The 15,770-nt window shown below is 39.5% G+C and overlaps 1 protein-coding gene across 1 annotated transcript in view; it reads right to left on the bottom strand.

Annotated features, from left to right (window-relative positions):
* The window catches only part of LOC140442153 (uncharacterized), a 30,531-nt gene extending 15,136 nt beyond the window's left edge, over positions 1–15,395 (bottom strand). Inside the window, exon 1 of the mRNA XM_072533232.1 lies at positions 14,679–15,395. Within this exon, the coding sequence (XP_072389333.1) occupies positions 14,679–15,395 (717 nt within the window). The remainder of the gene's footprint in view (positions 1–14,678) is intronic.
* Positions 15,396–15,770: the final 375 nt, after the last annotated feature.

The raw sequence follows: 15,770 nt of genomic DNA, 5'->3' as shown, positions 1-15,770 counted from the left end.
TAAAATTTATTTTTGTTCAGAATCTTTAAAATTGTTTTCTGATATACTGTTGTGAATTTATTAAAAGGTTCAATATTTATAACACTTACGGATTTAATTTATTTCTTTATTTATATTAACTTATCTGACAATAATTTATTATCCGTACGTACAAATTCGCGAGCGCGGGTCTTGAGTATTAACTGCCCTCCATATAAAAATGTTGTATTTATATACGAAATCCTGATATACTAGAACAGCATCGAAAGATCGAGAAGCTTGGCCGGCTCATTCACCATAATTTTGGTTCTAGACTTCCACCGAAATTTCTACAATAAAACAGAATAATTAGTCATAAAAGTTAGGCCAGTATATTTATCGTAACATTGCCCCCCTCTTAAAAGATGGTTCCTCCTGGAACCTTGTCGGGACTGGAACCGGAACTGTATGCTGGTATCGGCAACTGGACCCTCTTTTACAACTTCCAGTTGTATAAAAATGACAAGGGACGGTTTTCTCTCCGCACCAGTAACTATGCGGATTGCAACAGACTAACACCTGGACTTCGGTGTCTTTAAAGATCTCCTCCACCATATTTCGGATAACCCTCCAATCTAATTGGCGGCACTCCAACTTTGGCATGGCTAACTTTTGCACGTCGGACTCTAGTACGTGCCCTCTCAATTGAAGTAAGGCTTCCCATACATCTCGGTAGGTAGGTTGGTCACGGGCAGTGTCTTTTGTTACCAGGTAGAAAAGGTAACGTGATGCATCTTGGAGTTTCAAGGTTTTACCGGGAGCTGGCACTTGGCATTGAAGTTCTGCAACTCGACCAAACTTCCTTCGAAAGACGGATGCCAACCCTGGTGCGTCTTTGATACTGGCCGGGATGGTAAGGGCCAGCGAGTAGTCATCGGGGAGCGCGAGTAGATCTTGCTTTTCTTCAGTGGTAACACCATGTCTCGCTTTACCGGTACCTCCATAGGCACCCATGAATTCCTCAAACGTGAGGTCAGACACATCTTGGACTTGGTTTACTTCCACTTCTTCATCTACGTCGTGGTCACCTTCGAAAGATGCCAACCGGTTATGGTGTACTATCATCGGCTTTCCCCTCGAAATCTTGCTTATTCGGTAGATGACATCGTTGATCTTCTCCATGATGAGGTATGGACCTTCCCAAAACTGCTGCAATTTGGGAGAACAACCTTTTCGCTTCTTGGGATTATACAGCCATACTTTGTCGTTCTTCTTAAAGCAACCCTTTTCGGCTTGTGTATCGTACCGTTTCTTCATTCGGTCGCTAGCAATCTGAAGGTGGGAACGGACCAACTCATGTACATCGTCCATTCTTCTTCGTAATTCGATCACATAATCTTCACCTGCTACATCTTCTCCAGGTCGACACCCAAATTCTAGATCACAAGGTAGTCGCATTTCGCGTCCGAATAGGACTCTGGCTGGTGTCTGGCCCGTTGATTCGTTAACAGCAGATCTGTAGGCCATTGTGAAGAACGGAAGGTATTGGTCCCAGTCTCGCTGATGATCGGACACCATCTTTGTCAAATACTTGCCAACTGTCCTATTCATTCGTTCTACCATACCATCCGATTGCGGATGATACGCGGTAGTTCTTGTTTTCTTCATGCCTAGTCTATCACATATTCCTTGGAATAGATCACTTTCGAAGTTCCTGCCTTGGTCACTATGGATCTCCAAAGGCACTCCAAATCGGCTGATATATTCTTGGATCAACTTATCTACAACGGTGGCGGCCTTCTGGTCTGGAAGTGCGTAAATCTCGACCCACTTAGTGAAGTAATCCATTACTACCAACATGTACTTGCCCCCATTTTCACTTTCTGGAAATGGCCCTGCAATGTCCAAAGCTATTCTTTCAAACGGGCTTCCAACATTATATTGTCTCATAGGAGCTCTCCTTTTCCGGTGAGGCCCGTTACTCGTAGCACAAATAGTACATTTCTTACACCAGTCTTTTACGTCGTCGGAACTGTTCATCCAATAAAACCGTTCCCGAATTCGCTGAAGGGTTTTCCTTACACCAAAATGCCCTCCCGATGGACTGTCGTGTAACTGACGAAGTACTTCGGCTATTCTGCTCTTTGGAATCACCAACTGTCTTCTTTTCTCTGAACCGTCATCATTTTCCAGGACTCGTTTGAGCAAGCCATCTTCGATGATAAATGAGTCCCACTGGGCCCAATACGTCTTAACTACTGAGCATAGGTTTGATATTTCCTGCCAAGGTGGTCGACGGTTTTCCTCTTTCCATTTTCGGATTTTCTGTATAACTGGATCTCTCTCTTGTTCTTCCCTTATCTTAGTGGGCGTCCAGTCGTCGTTGACAATCGTCGTTCTTAGCACTGCTGCTTCCTTGGATTCCGTTTTGTTGCAGTGGGGACACTCTGCTGGGCATGGCCGTCTGGAAAGAGAATCAGCGTTTCTGTGGCTAACTCCGGCTCGGTGCTCAATCTTAAAATCGTATTCTTGGAGTCGTTCGATCCACCTGGCTATCTGACCCTCTGGATTCTTAAACTGCATCAACCACTTAAGGGCGGCATGGTCGGTTCGGATTAAAAACTTCCTTCCATAGAGGTATTGATAGAAGTGCTCTACTGATTTCACTACTGCCAGAAGTTCTCTTCTCGTGACGCAATAATTCCGCTCAGGTTTTGAAAGAACTTTACTAAAATATCCGAGGACTCGTTCCTGTCCTCCTTGAATCTGAGACAGCACTCCTTCAATTCCCACATTACTTGCATCTGTATCTAAGATGAACTCTCCTTCTGGCAGTGGATACCCTAAAATTGGTGCTGTTATTAAATGCTTTTTCAAGGTCTCAAAGGCATTTTGGCAGTCTGTATCCCAGCGGTAATCTCTTGCTTCCTCCGTAAGTCGCGTTAATGGCTTAGCGATATCTGCAAACTTCTTAATAAACCTCCGGTAGTAAGTACATAGTCCAAGAAAACTTCTCACTTGATGTTTGTCAGTTGGTTTTGGCCATTCCTTAATGGAATCGATTTTTCCCTTATCCACGGCCACTCCTTCTTTACTGACTATATGACCCAGATAATTGACTTTACCTTGAAATAGCTGGCACTTCTTGGGGTTTAGCATCAATTGGGCAGCTTTAAGTCGATTAAAAACGTTTTCTAAATTCCTCAAATGATCTTCGAATGTCTCCCCCAAGACGATTATGTCATCTAAATAAACCAGGCATGTTTTCCAAGATAACCCTCTCAACACATTTTCCATAAGCCTCTCAAATGTCGCAGGAGCATTACAAAGTCCAAATGGCATAACGTTGAATTGCCACAATCCAGATCCTGTGGTGAAGGCTGTCTTTTCTTTATCTACTGGGTCCATTTCTACCTGCCAGTATCCAGACTTCAAATCCAAAGTGGAAAACAATTTACTTCCAGCCAATGTGTCCAATGTGTCATCGATCCGAGGCAGAGGATAACTATCTTTCTTGGTAACGTTGTTCAGCAAACGGTAATCCACACAGAACCTCGTCGTTCCGTCTTTCTTCTTAACCAGGACCACCGGAGAGACCCATGGGCTCGTAGAAGGTTCTATCACCCCGTCTTTCTTCATTTCCTGAACAATCGTTTCAGCTTCCTCTCTTTTCGCCTGTGGTAATCGTCGAGCTGTTTGACGAATTGGCTTAGCATTACCAGTATCAATTTTATGCTTAACAACGGTAGTTCTTCCCGTCTTTCCTCCTTTCGGTACGAAAATATCACGATACTGCCGAAGAAATTCCCTTAATTTCCTTTTTTCCAACTTATTAAGAGACTGTCCTGCAACTGCAACCATTTGGTCGAATTTGTCGTTGGAATTATCAGATGTTGTCGCCTGACGGATTATGGATGTCACAGGTACACAAGTTCCTACTTTTGTCTCTTTCTTTATGGTCACTGGGTAGTCGTTGACATTGATAAGTCTCACAGGAATTTCCTTAGCCGAAGTCACCAATTCCTTTCCAATTATGATTCCACGGCCAACCTCATCGTCGTGGTTCCAAGGCTCCATCATAACAGGTCTCCCTTCGTCCACAAATCCCTGTAGCCGCGCTACTATGATCGTTTCGCTTCTCGCAGGCACGACTGTATCTTCTGTAATGGCTGCTTGCACAGTGTTGTCATTATGTGGATGGAGAAATACCTCCTCGTTGCCAACTTTGATTACCTTATTCTTAAAATCCAATTGGAATCCATGCATATTCATTACGTCCATTCCTAATATAACATCCTCTTCGATGTCAGCAACTATAACAGTATGGACGAACTTTTCTGCTCCAATTCCCAATTGTACCTGGATTTCTCCATGAATGTTAGCATTTTCACCTGTAGCGGTCCGAAGTCGCAACCTCGTTGGTAACAGTTTCTTTCGGCTGTTTATAACTGTCGGGCGTATAATGGTTCTGGTCGCTCCGGTATCCACCAACAACGTATGTCTTTTACCATTTATGTCTCCATCTACATATACACTATCTTCACGACATTTCAAAGAAGCTATTAGTATGAGAGGGTCTTTGGAAAAGTTTTGGGTCGAAGCTGCCCCCCTAAGGCTGACCCGTTCTAGTTTTCCTGATGGTGAGTTTCTTGATTTGCGTCGTACCTAGGGTGCTTACAGGAGCTTCGCACGTGTCCTATTTCGCCACAATTCCAGCATCTGATGGTCTTCGTTTTCTTGTATGTCATACTCTTAATCATATTAACGAGCTGGTCAAGTTTATCTTCATCTTCTTCCTCTTTTACAGTCCTAACTTTACTGTACCCTCCAGAGGCCTGCGTAGCTGACTCGTATTCGAGGGCGGCGGATAAGACATCAACCAGCGTCTTGTGACGAGCTAATCGTAGTGTTCTCTGCATTTCATGATCACGAAGACCATCAATAAACGTTTGAACGGCCAACTTTTCCATCATGTCTTCGGGAGCTGTTGGATAAGCATATCGTACTAATCTGGCAATATCTACCTCATATTCTTGAAGAGCCTCATCTTTCTTCTGTCTACGATTTTTGAGCTGCGACTGATATACATGCTCCAAATGTTCGTGGCCATATCGCATATTTAACCTCTTCTTCAGTTGTTCGAAATCATCGGTCTCCTCTACGGCTATGGTCTGAAGCACATCTAAGGCATCTCCTCGAAGAGCGATAGTCAGGTTTACAGCCTTTTCTTTTTCAGACCATCCATTTGCTCTTGCGGCTGATTCGAACTGTTTCATGTAGTTGTTCCATGATGATTTTCCGTCGAAAGTTGGGACTTTAACATGAATAGAACCTCCACTTCCTTCAAATTTCGGCCGTGTCTCCAACTTACATTTCGTCTCGTCTTCTTTTATCTCCACTGTAATCGGATTGTTACCTCTCTCTGCTGTCCCTGTTTCCTCCATCTTCCTTTCCATCTCTTTCCATATCTTTTCTTCGAAGGCCAACATATCGGCAGCAACTTGGTTTTTTAACGAAGACACTCTATCGTCAAGAGCAGATATCTCTGAAGTGACTTTAGAGATGTTAGCAGAAACTTTGCTTTCCAGAGAAGAAATCTCGTTAGAAACTTTGCTTTCTAAAGAAGCGATGTCGCCGGATACTTTGTTCTCCAATGATGCGATGTCGCCGGAAACTTTGGCTACATCACCAGAAACTTTGGCTACATCACCAGAAACTTTGGCTACATCAGAAGAAACTTTCGAAATATCGTCAGAAACTTTGTTCTCCAATTTCGAAATCGACGAGATGACAGCGTCTTCAAATATATAAGTCTCTGGATCTAGACCTTCTTCTAGCAAAGCGTTCTTTAGTCGTTGGACTAACTCAGCCTTTTTTCCGGTGGAAGCTAATTCTCTGTCTTCAAGATGTCTTCTTAAATTAGTCACTGTCAGCTCATAAATCGTAGCCATTTTCACAATTTATTTTATATTCACTTGTATTATTATTATGTCTAATTTATGTTCGATCTCACTCTGACACCATTTGTTGTGAATTTATTAAAAGGTTCAATATTTATAACACTTACGGATTTAATTTATTTCTTTATTTATATTAACTTATCTGACAATAATTTATTATCCGTACGTACAAATTCGCGAGCGCGGGTCTTGAGTATTAACTGCCCTCCATATAAAAATGTTGTATTTATATACGAAATCCTGATATACTAGAACAGCATCGAAAGATCGAGAAGCTTGGCCGGCTCATTCACCATAATTTTGGTTCTAGACTTCCACCGAAATTTCTACAATAAAACAGAATAATTAGTCATAAAAGTTAGGCCAGTATATTTATCGTAACAATACTTCACAAACGTGAACCACAGTTTTAGTAGCAGTAGGCGGATTAATGAAAAGCTCACCTAACGCAGAAATCTGTTTATCTTCGGATAGACGTTCTCTTCCTGTCCGTTTCTAATTTTCAACACTAATAGTCTCAAAAAGTTAGTAATATTGTTTATTTATGATGTCCGTCAAAAACAATATATTTGCTATGCAACGAAAGAAGATCATTAGGTAAGTTTTTTGACCAGATCTCGAGATACATTGAAACTCTCTCACATAATTTTAATTCTGTGAATTTTCGAACTAAATTGTTATACATTTTTAAAATCAGCATTTCAAAAGCTTTTAAATAAGGTGTCACATGATGCACTTTTATATTTAAAAAATTAAAGTTATGACTGTCACCTGAAGAGGAATCGCGTTAAGTTCAAAAGAGTGATGCTATAATATACTATAATTATTTTAAAAATCGACCACTTTTTCAGCGCATGGTATAATAAAATAGTGAATTCTTTTGAGTTAAAAAGGCATGCCTATGAATAGTTCAGAATTTGTACCTTTAAACTTTATTAAACTGTTTTTACGATTTTCTCATACATAAAAATAAAATATAGTTTAGTATAATAACCTTTTTATAACAAAAATAAAATTTTTGTTAATATTCTCGTTGAAGTCATTTTATTATTCTACGCTACTCAACAAACGATATGGTGTAGCTTTTGTGTTTTAATTGTAGTAATAAAATTTTCTATATGTATGCAAAAGTGGACAATTTCGGCCAATTTTGCACTAAAAGCTAATAGCGAGTTTTTGCGAACAAATTAAAAATAATTCTTGGACTGGTCTATTTTTCTACTTAAATTCAACTTTAATTAAAAGATGACGTAAAATATGGTCCAACTATCTCCAAAAGAAAATGAAAATCTTAAAAGCTGGTGCCATTTTAAATTAATATTTGAAATGTCTCGCTCACTGTACGAGGTCGCCTAACTAGATTCTACCTTGGGTGCATTTCATAAAATTTTAAAGAATCTAATGTAATTAAAATTATGCAGCAGGTTTTATATAACTAGTTTTTCGGAAGGAATGTATTTTTCTATTTTAGCCTAGGTTTATGACATTTTTATGAAATCAGGAATAAAGTGCTGGTCTTTGTTGGTTTATAGGTTTCGAAACTATATTTTTTGAAGTGAATACTTCTTAGCGCTCGGTATGATGTTTTGCACGGGCTCTAAATACTATTTAACGTGACTCTATAAATCGAGAAGAGAGTAGTAACCTTGCGGTACATTGTAATATACATATTATACATACATATACACTTATTACAATTGTATATAATATATTTTTTATCACAACTCGAGAAGGACAGGATCGATTTGGTTAATTCTTAGTTCAAAATATCTGTGTGAAATAATTTTGTGTGTAAGTAATCGTAATTGTACACCATTATATTTAGTTCCTTTTTCTGTCAATCGCTGTCACATTTAGTTTCTGCTTCACTATCATCATCATCATTATTATCGTCACTGTCATCACTATCTCCGTTATTTATATTTATAATAATTGGTTCGATATCATCCAACAAATTGTCAATTTCCCACATTTTTTTTTCTGTTGCTATTACGTGGTTTACGTAGTTCTTCCATTTCTCTGACGTAATGACCTGGTATACGCTGCTGTAATTAAATTTCGCATTTCAGCTTCTTTAAAATTCGCGTTGCGTCCAGCTATATACCGTTTCACTTCACTCCAAACCATTTCGATGGGATTAAGTTCAATAGGGTGGGGGCCTCAGAATCTTCACATCGTGCTTTTTGGCAATATCTTCTATTATACCTATCATATTTAGCTTTGAAGGCCTTGACTACATCAAGTAACTCGCATTTTAGGTAGTCTTCTTCAAAAAATGGGTCATTTGATAGAAGCCTTTCTTGAATATCTTTTTTTAGTGTTAAACTGTTGGGAATGTGTTCTGACTTTCTGCTGTGATAGGAGGCATTCTCCATTAACACAACAGTTTTTTCTAGCAAATTTAGCATTAAGTTATTTTCAAACCAATCTTCGAAGGTCGGTCCATCCATTTCGTCGTGGTAGTCTCGAGTATTTTTCTTTGCCAAAAACGTGAGCTCTGCTCCATCAACAAATTTACTGGTAGATCCTGCGTTCAATAAAATGAACCGTGCACCACCAGCTGTTGGAGCTTTTAATCCTGTTGTCAGACCACTAACAAAGGCATCGCGATGAGATGTAATTGTTTTATCAACCCATTCTTTTTTCACAATGTGCCCGATATTTACCCATGATTTATCCAAATACACTATGTTGTATCCTTCTGCACAGCATTTACGAATTGCGCGTAAGTAACGATAACGCCACGAGACGATTTCTGGTTTTTCAATCAAAATTGAATTGCTACCACGTTTTATGAACACAAAATCCATATCACTCAGCAAGCGATGTAGCGTGGCCCGAGGAAAAGTGGGCAAAGTTTCTTTGACATTTACAACAGCTAATATGGTATTTATTGTTGGTGGTATGTAGTCACGTAAAAATTTATGAACTATTCTAGGAATTTGACCCCTGACACATTCATCGTACTTATTGTCACGAGAATTACCAACCTTTGGCTTCTTGGGCCTGCTCTTTGGAGATTGTAATCCAGCAGGTGATGAATATTCCTGTCGTATGCGAAACAAAGTCTTTTCGCAAACAACACTTTCCTAATTACACTTAATACAGACTCGTTGTTATCCTGATTAAGATGATAATTAATAATATTCATTAGTATCTGCTTCTCTGAAAGTTTCAGAGCTTTTCGAAGTTTCCATTGAACAATTTCCTCCATTTTGCTGTAAAATTCGGCGTCAAATATAACAAAAGCCAACAACAGAAAATAACAATAATTGCCAACAGCAAATCACAACAATAGCCACCAATAAATAATAGCAATAACAAAACAGTAACAGTACATCCAAGATGGTACAAATAATCGTAACTCGAATATGTTTACCCGGTCCGAAGAACAAATAAAGACATTAAGGCCCTGGATATATCAAGCGTTTAAACATATTCTGTACAAGAATTACTCCAATAGCTTCTTAATTACTAAATAACTTAGAAGAAAGTATTTGCAGTTGATATCAACCAAAATTACAAATTCCTTACACATTATGGCAGTAATTAGCACCGCAGGGATATAAATAACATTTTAAATTTGGCAGTTAGTAGAAACTTTCGGAATTATTTTAAACTTTTGAAACAAATGTTTATTTAATGCACATTTTATTATACTACTGCTACTAATAAAAGATAAAAGTTAATAAGTAACTATTAGAAACAAATAATGTATAGTATTATGTAAAATTATTAGCAAACGATATTTGTAAATTACATAAAATTTTACGTGAGGACTTGTTGAGAACTCCTGGTTTATTCCGTTTATTTTGAAAGATAGACAATAGAAAACACCATCGCTCACTGCATAAAACTGGCAACGTCTTGGCGAAATTCCCATAAGGTTAGCAGTGCATATCTTACCCTGAACAGACTAGTCACTTTGAGAGAAATTATAGTATTAATGCTAACAAAAGACCACCAAAGAGAAGCTGAATAAGCTGTAACGACAAGTATGCTTAATCATCAAAGGATCTATCACTATCCCAACCGTTTTTAAAGGGATTATACCTTTCTTTATTAAATATATGGATGGAAAAGAAAGTAAAGATGGGAGCACACAGAAGACGAAAAGATGCCAGAAAGCAGAGTTATAAGATACCGGGATCAAATTATTTACCGAGAGATCATAAAAATCATCCAGAGTTGAAAATGGTACCAGGATGCAATGCAATAAATTATTTGTACATTGTACCAACAACCCCATCTAACTGCGGGTGGTACAAATTAAATTAACCGACTTCGCCACTAGTTGCAAGTATTAGGCAACATCGACCTGATGCGATAGACGATAGTTTTGTTTTTGACGAAATTTACAATGTATAAGATTTAAATTTACTTTTATCTTTTTTAGCATAAATTTTATAGTATATTATGATGCTTATATTTCAGTAATTTGCATTTTTATAATTGTACATGATATTAATCATAAATATATAAGTAAGCAATTTTTTTACTGTGTTCTTTGTGTATAGTTTAAATTTACTTATTTAATATAAATGACATTGAACGACAACATTTTTGTACAGTATATTTTACTATAATTCCGTAAGAAATATTTAAGTTTTATTAAAAAGTATATTATATTATTTTTATAAATATATAAAAATTAATATAAATTCATAAAATGCATGTAATTCTTTTATTTAATTTTATAATTTGTTTTTTCAATTTTTGTTTTTAAAAATAATTCATTTTATTATAATTGCATTTAATAAGGATAAGTAGCTAATAAGTATAATTAATATTTTTGTAATTCACCCATCCACTTTTCCGTGGCGGTATTTTACGAGTACCATCACTTTACCGGGTTATAACTTTTTAGTCCTTCTCGAAATTCCTCCTCTCCTTATAATATGTTTAATATTCAGCTCTTAATGTTACTAAACAATGTAAATATGATTTCAGAGAAAAAATACTATCTTCTTTTCTATTGGTCATAGGTTTTATTTTTTTGGAAAGGTGTTGGTGTTTTCCGCCAGCTTTTCATTGAGCCTCCTTATTTCACTTTTTAATATTGTTTAAAAAGAAGGCAAAATTAAATGTACTTCTTCACGTATTTTCCATCAGCTATCTCTCATATCTTTTAGAACCTTTAAATATCTGTACGAATTTTACGTGAAATTAATGATTTTTTTCCAGATAGAGTAGTATATATATTTACCTTTTATAAGATCCAGTTCCAAAGATTACACAAAGAGGAAGAGTGTAACAATGAACAACACGATATTGTGTGATTTTTAATATTGTAATATTAATATGTTTAAATTTGCTTCAAGTTATGGTTTAGATTAATATCGCTTGAAACGTTATAGTTATATTTATTATAGTATATTATTCAATCAGCTTTTAATAATGGCTATTATTCAGAAGGCTAAATCACCCATAAATATAACTATACTTTGTCCACGAATGTTAGGTATTTATGAAAATAATTTTATTGTGGCAAATATGTATTATTTTGATTACTTATAACACGAAAACAATATTATAATTAATTTATGACTAATTTCAATTTAATATTAATTATTTAATTGAATTTATATATTTGAACAATTTGTTTGGTTAATAGCAGGAATAGAATTAACATCTAAATTATTATTTTCATTATTTATTGAAATGTTTTTATTATTTGCATTGTAACTTGTAACATGTTATATTGTCTAATTTTCGTTATTTTATTAATCTTCTAAAAAACACTCCTTACGTAATTTTAATGTCTGTGAAAGATCCCAAAAAATTATATTAAGCCGAAATACTTCCTAATAAAAATACTGTAATAAACCTCCCATAGTAATCCTTACCTAAATATTCGGTGTTTGTTCCTCGATTTATTATTGTATTTTGAATCTTCTATATAAAACAACCCTTAAACCCTCGATGAACCTTTTAAAATGTTACCGCTGTGATAGTCCAAGTACCGAACGATACGTTTATTTTATAAACGTGAACGTTATTGTCCTTTGCGCAGGTGTTTACCTTTTCTTTTTCGTCTTTATAGAGGGGGGTCTGGAGGGGTCTGGAATCGTCAAAAGACATCTCAGTCCAGGGCGCCGCCTGACTAACTTTAGTGCAGGATTCGTTCTTCGTACTCCCGGCGATAGTTCCCGAGGTACTTTAAAATGCCCTCTCGTCGCCGAGTCTACGCCGAACGCCTACCTGCTAAACCAGACCCTCCTCTGTCATCCAGCGATCCGGAAGCGGAATGGCCGCTGTAAGGCCGGCATCACTTCCGAATCACTACCTTTATTCATTCATTCTCCATTCATACACATCCACACTCTATTCATCAGCAAGGGGGTTCCCTGTCTCGTTCCAGGTAGCGCGTAGAAGACACTCATCGCTCCTAGATCGGCATTATTTTCAGATGGGCCTTTCCTCCTTCCCCACAGTCTGACTCACGCATTCCAACTCACACAATGTGACCCACTTTTCTAGCTTCACCTTTCAGCATCATTCACTCTTACCTTTAACGTTGGTTTAGCAGTCTTTCTTCCTCTTTCTTTTTCATTATCACTGCACGGATATGGCTGTGTATGTTAGTCCAAACTAATTTATTTTCAATCATTCTCTCAATCATTTCTCTCACTGTAACAAAATTTACGCCTGTCTCTCTCTTCATTCTGTTCCTTTCCACTATCCATCTGCTGCAATCTAACATCGTATGTGTCACAGTGTCCGAGTATCCACAGTATAGGCATTCATCTGTATCAGCCTTTCTGATCCTATAGAGGTAGGCCCTAAAACACCCGTGTCCTGTGAGCACCTGCGTCAGGAAATAATACAGTCGCCTGTGGCCACAGTCCACCCAATTTCTTATGTTCGGGATCAGCATTTTCGTCCACTGTGCCACATCTTCCGTGTTGTTCCATTCTTCTTGCCATCTTTTAACTGACCTTTCCCTTTCCTGTCTTTTCTCGGTCACAGTAAGGTTTGGACCTCTTCTCTCATAAAGCTCTTTTCTTTCCACCGCCAAAACATGCAACGGAACACATCCAGTGATGGTCCATAAGGCTGCCGCAGACACAGTCCTGTAGGCGCATGCCACTCGCAATAGACTTGTTATGTCTACTCGTGTCATGAGACTCCTACAGGCAGTTATCTCTACCGCCTCGCTCCAGACCGGTGCCGCGTAGAGGACGATCGATTGTACAACACCGCGTAAGACCCCCCTCCTTTCGGATTTGGGTCCTCCAATGTTCGGCATCACCCTCCCCAACGCAGCCGTACTCTTCGCAGCCTTCCGGACTACCTCCCCCACGTGCTTTCCCCATTTTCCATTCTGGTGCAATGTCACTCCTAGATACTTTACTTGTTTCTTAGGTGTTAGACATGCTCCCGCACATTTTAATTCAATATTTTGCCTATTCCTTGTCCCCTTCAGAATGATGGCTTCGGTTTTCTCTGTCGCAAGTTTCAGTCCGTGCTGCGTCATCCATTTCTTTACGACGCCGCCTGCGTTTCTAACCCGGTATTTGAGATCTGGCTCATCCCGGGCCACTACCAGTACAGCGAGGTCATCCGCGAATGCGAAGGGGGTTGTACCCTCTCCGTATTCACAGTGCATAACCCCGTCATATGCCAGATTCCATAGCGTCGGGCCCAAGACAGATCCCTGGGGTACCCCGGCCGTCACGTCCACGATCGTGCCCTTTTCCACCATAATCCTTCTCTCGGACAGATACTCCGCCACCACATTCATCAGGTAACCAGGACATTCTCTCTCCTCCATTGCCTTCATTACCTCGTTCCACTGCAACGTATTGAATGCATTCTTAACATCAAACAACAGCAGAGCCGCCCAGCGATGTTCATTCCCTCTGTTGCGCAATGCTTCGAGTACACTCATGATTGCATCAATCGTGCTTTTCCCTTTACAAAAACCAAATTGCCTCCTTGATAAACCACCTGACCTCTCAATCATGTCGTCTATGCGTACTCGCAGCATTCTTTCATACAGCTTACTGATGCATGGAAGCAGACAGATGGGGCGATATTTTTCCCTAGCTTTGGGAAGCAGTATTAACCTCGATGTCCTCCAAGGCTCAGGAAAGGTTTGTGCTTCCAGCAGTGCATTCATATGTTTCAGAAGTCACGCAGGTTCCACCCGTCCTAGACCCTTTACCGCCTCAGGTGGTATCTGATCTAGTCCTGGGGACCTACGAGTCTTCAGTGAACCCAATGCCTCGATAAGTTCATCCATGGTAAAGGGTACAGCTCGCTCAGCTCCTTTATCCCTCCATACACCATGACATCTGCCGTCCGTAAAAAGGGTTCTCTTGTTACCTCAAGCTTCTTATCCATAGGCATTTCGTAAGGAGAATACGCATGGAACTTCTTCACGACGATCTTGTACCCCTGACCCCAGATGTCCTCATCCAGCTGTTCACACAACTCTTTCCAGTGCCTTCTTTTTTCTGTACGGATTTTCCTGTACAGTTCCCTCTTCCTTGCGCGGTACTCTTCCTCGATTTCCTCGATGATCTCAGGATTGATTCCTGCTCTACCTCCTGCTCTTGTTAACCTTCTTCTCATTGCTATACACACATTTCTTAGTGCCTCGATGTCCGCATTCCACCAATATGGCATCCTGTTGACATCTTGGCGACCAATCTTGCTTCCCTCCATCGCTTCTTTAATGACTCTCTCCAGGCTTTCCACTGTCGGTGATTGACCCTGCATTATGCTCACTCTCCATTTAATTAGCTCCTCGTATACTTTCCAGTCATTCTCATCGCCGCATCTGCCCACCGACGTCCCGGATGCACGGACCGTGTTAGTGGTCCCCTTTCCAGTTATCGAGAACTCAATGTATTGATGTTCAGTTCCAGTGTAGTCTGGCAAAACCTTCCAACCTACTGCTTTCGCCGCTATTTCTTGTGTCGTCATGGTCACGTCGATGTACGTACCTGTACCTCTCCTAACAAACGTAGGTTCCAGACCTGTGTTCAGAACCACTAGGTCTAGAGCACCCACCCAGTCAGTTAGTATCCTGCGGCTAGCATCGGTGATGGGAGATCCCCAGTCCGCTGCTTTTGCGTTAAAATCTCCCAGCACTACGTATTCTTCTCCTATGTTTCCCACTTCCTGCATGATCTCGTCTATCTTCATCTCGTACTCGCCCACCGTCACGTTTGGAGAAATATAACAGCAGACCAGTCGCACCCCCTCCATCCGAACAATCACATATCCTTCTTTCAGCTTAATTTCATACACTAGCAGTTTCCTATTGTAGATTCGTACAGCAGCTCTCCCGGTCGTATCTACAAACCATCCTCTTCTTTTCACCGCTGTTGGATTTGGTTCCGCCGTCACCAGTACATCGATGTTCTTTTCTACTGCGGCAGTCTCAGCAAGATCATGTGCTAGTCTTGCCGTTCCCACATTAGTTTGGAGCACTCTCAGCTCTCGAGTCATGTTTTCTTTGTTTGCCATTTCTAAACCTTGGATTTCTTTCGCGCTCTCTTTTACACTCTCATACTCTTGGGACTAGTCCTCAGTTATTCCTATTTTCAACCAGTCGGTTGAACTTTGGGCATATTCTTGAATTTGCCACATGCCCATTCACATCGCAGTTGAGGCATCTGGTTGTTTCTTCCTTGCATTCCAGCGCTATGTGACCCTCTTTGCCACATCGGAAGCAACATCCTCTTCTGTTCTGCCCCTTGCAATGCCATTGTTTGTGTCCAAAGGCAAGACATCTCAAGCATCTCGGTATTTCTAACCTTGATTTTATTACTCGGCAGGATGTGTAGTCTACTTTTATTCTTTTCATTTGCAAGATCTTTTCGGCAACATCTTCATCCACAT

The sequence above is a fragment of the Diabrotica undecimpunctata genome, chromosome 5 (assembly GCF_040954645.1).
Source record: "Diabrotica undecimpunctata isolate CICGRU chromosome 5, icDiaUnde3, whole genome shotgun sequence".
Lineage (NCBI taxonomy): Eukaryota > Metazoa > Arthropoda > Insecta > Coleoptera > Chrysomelidae > Diabrotica > Diabrotica undecimpunctata.
Note: the sequence above shows the minus strand (reverse complement) of the source record. Positions and strands in the feature narration are given on the sequence as shown.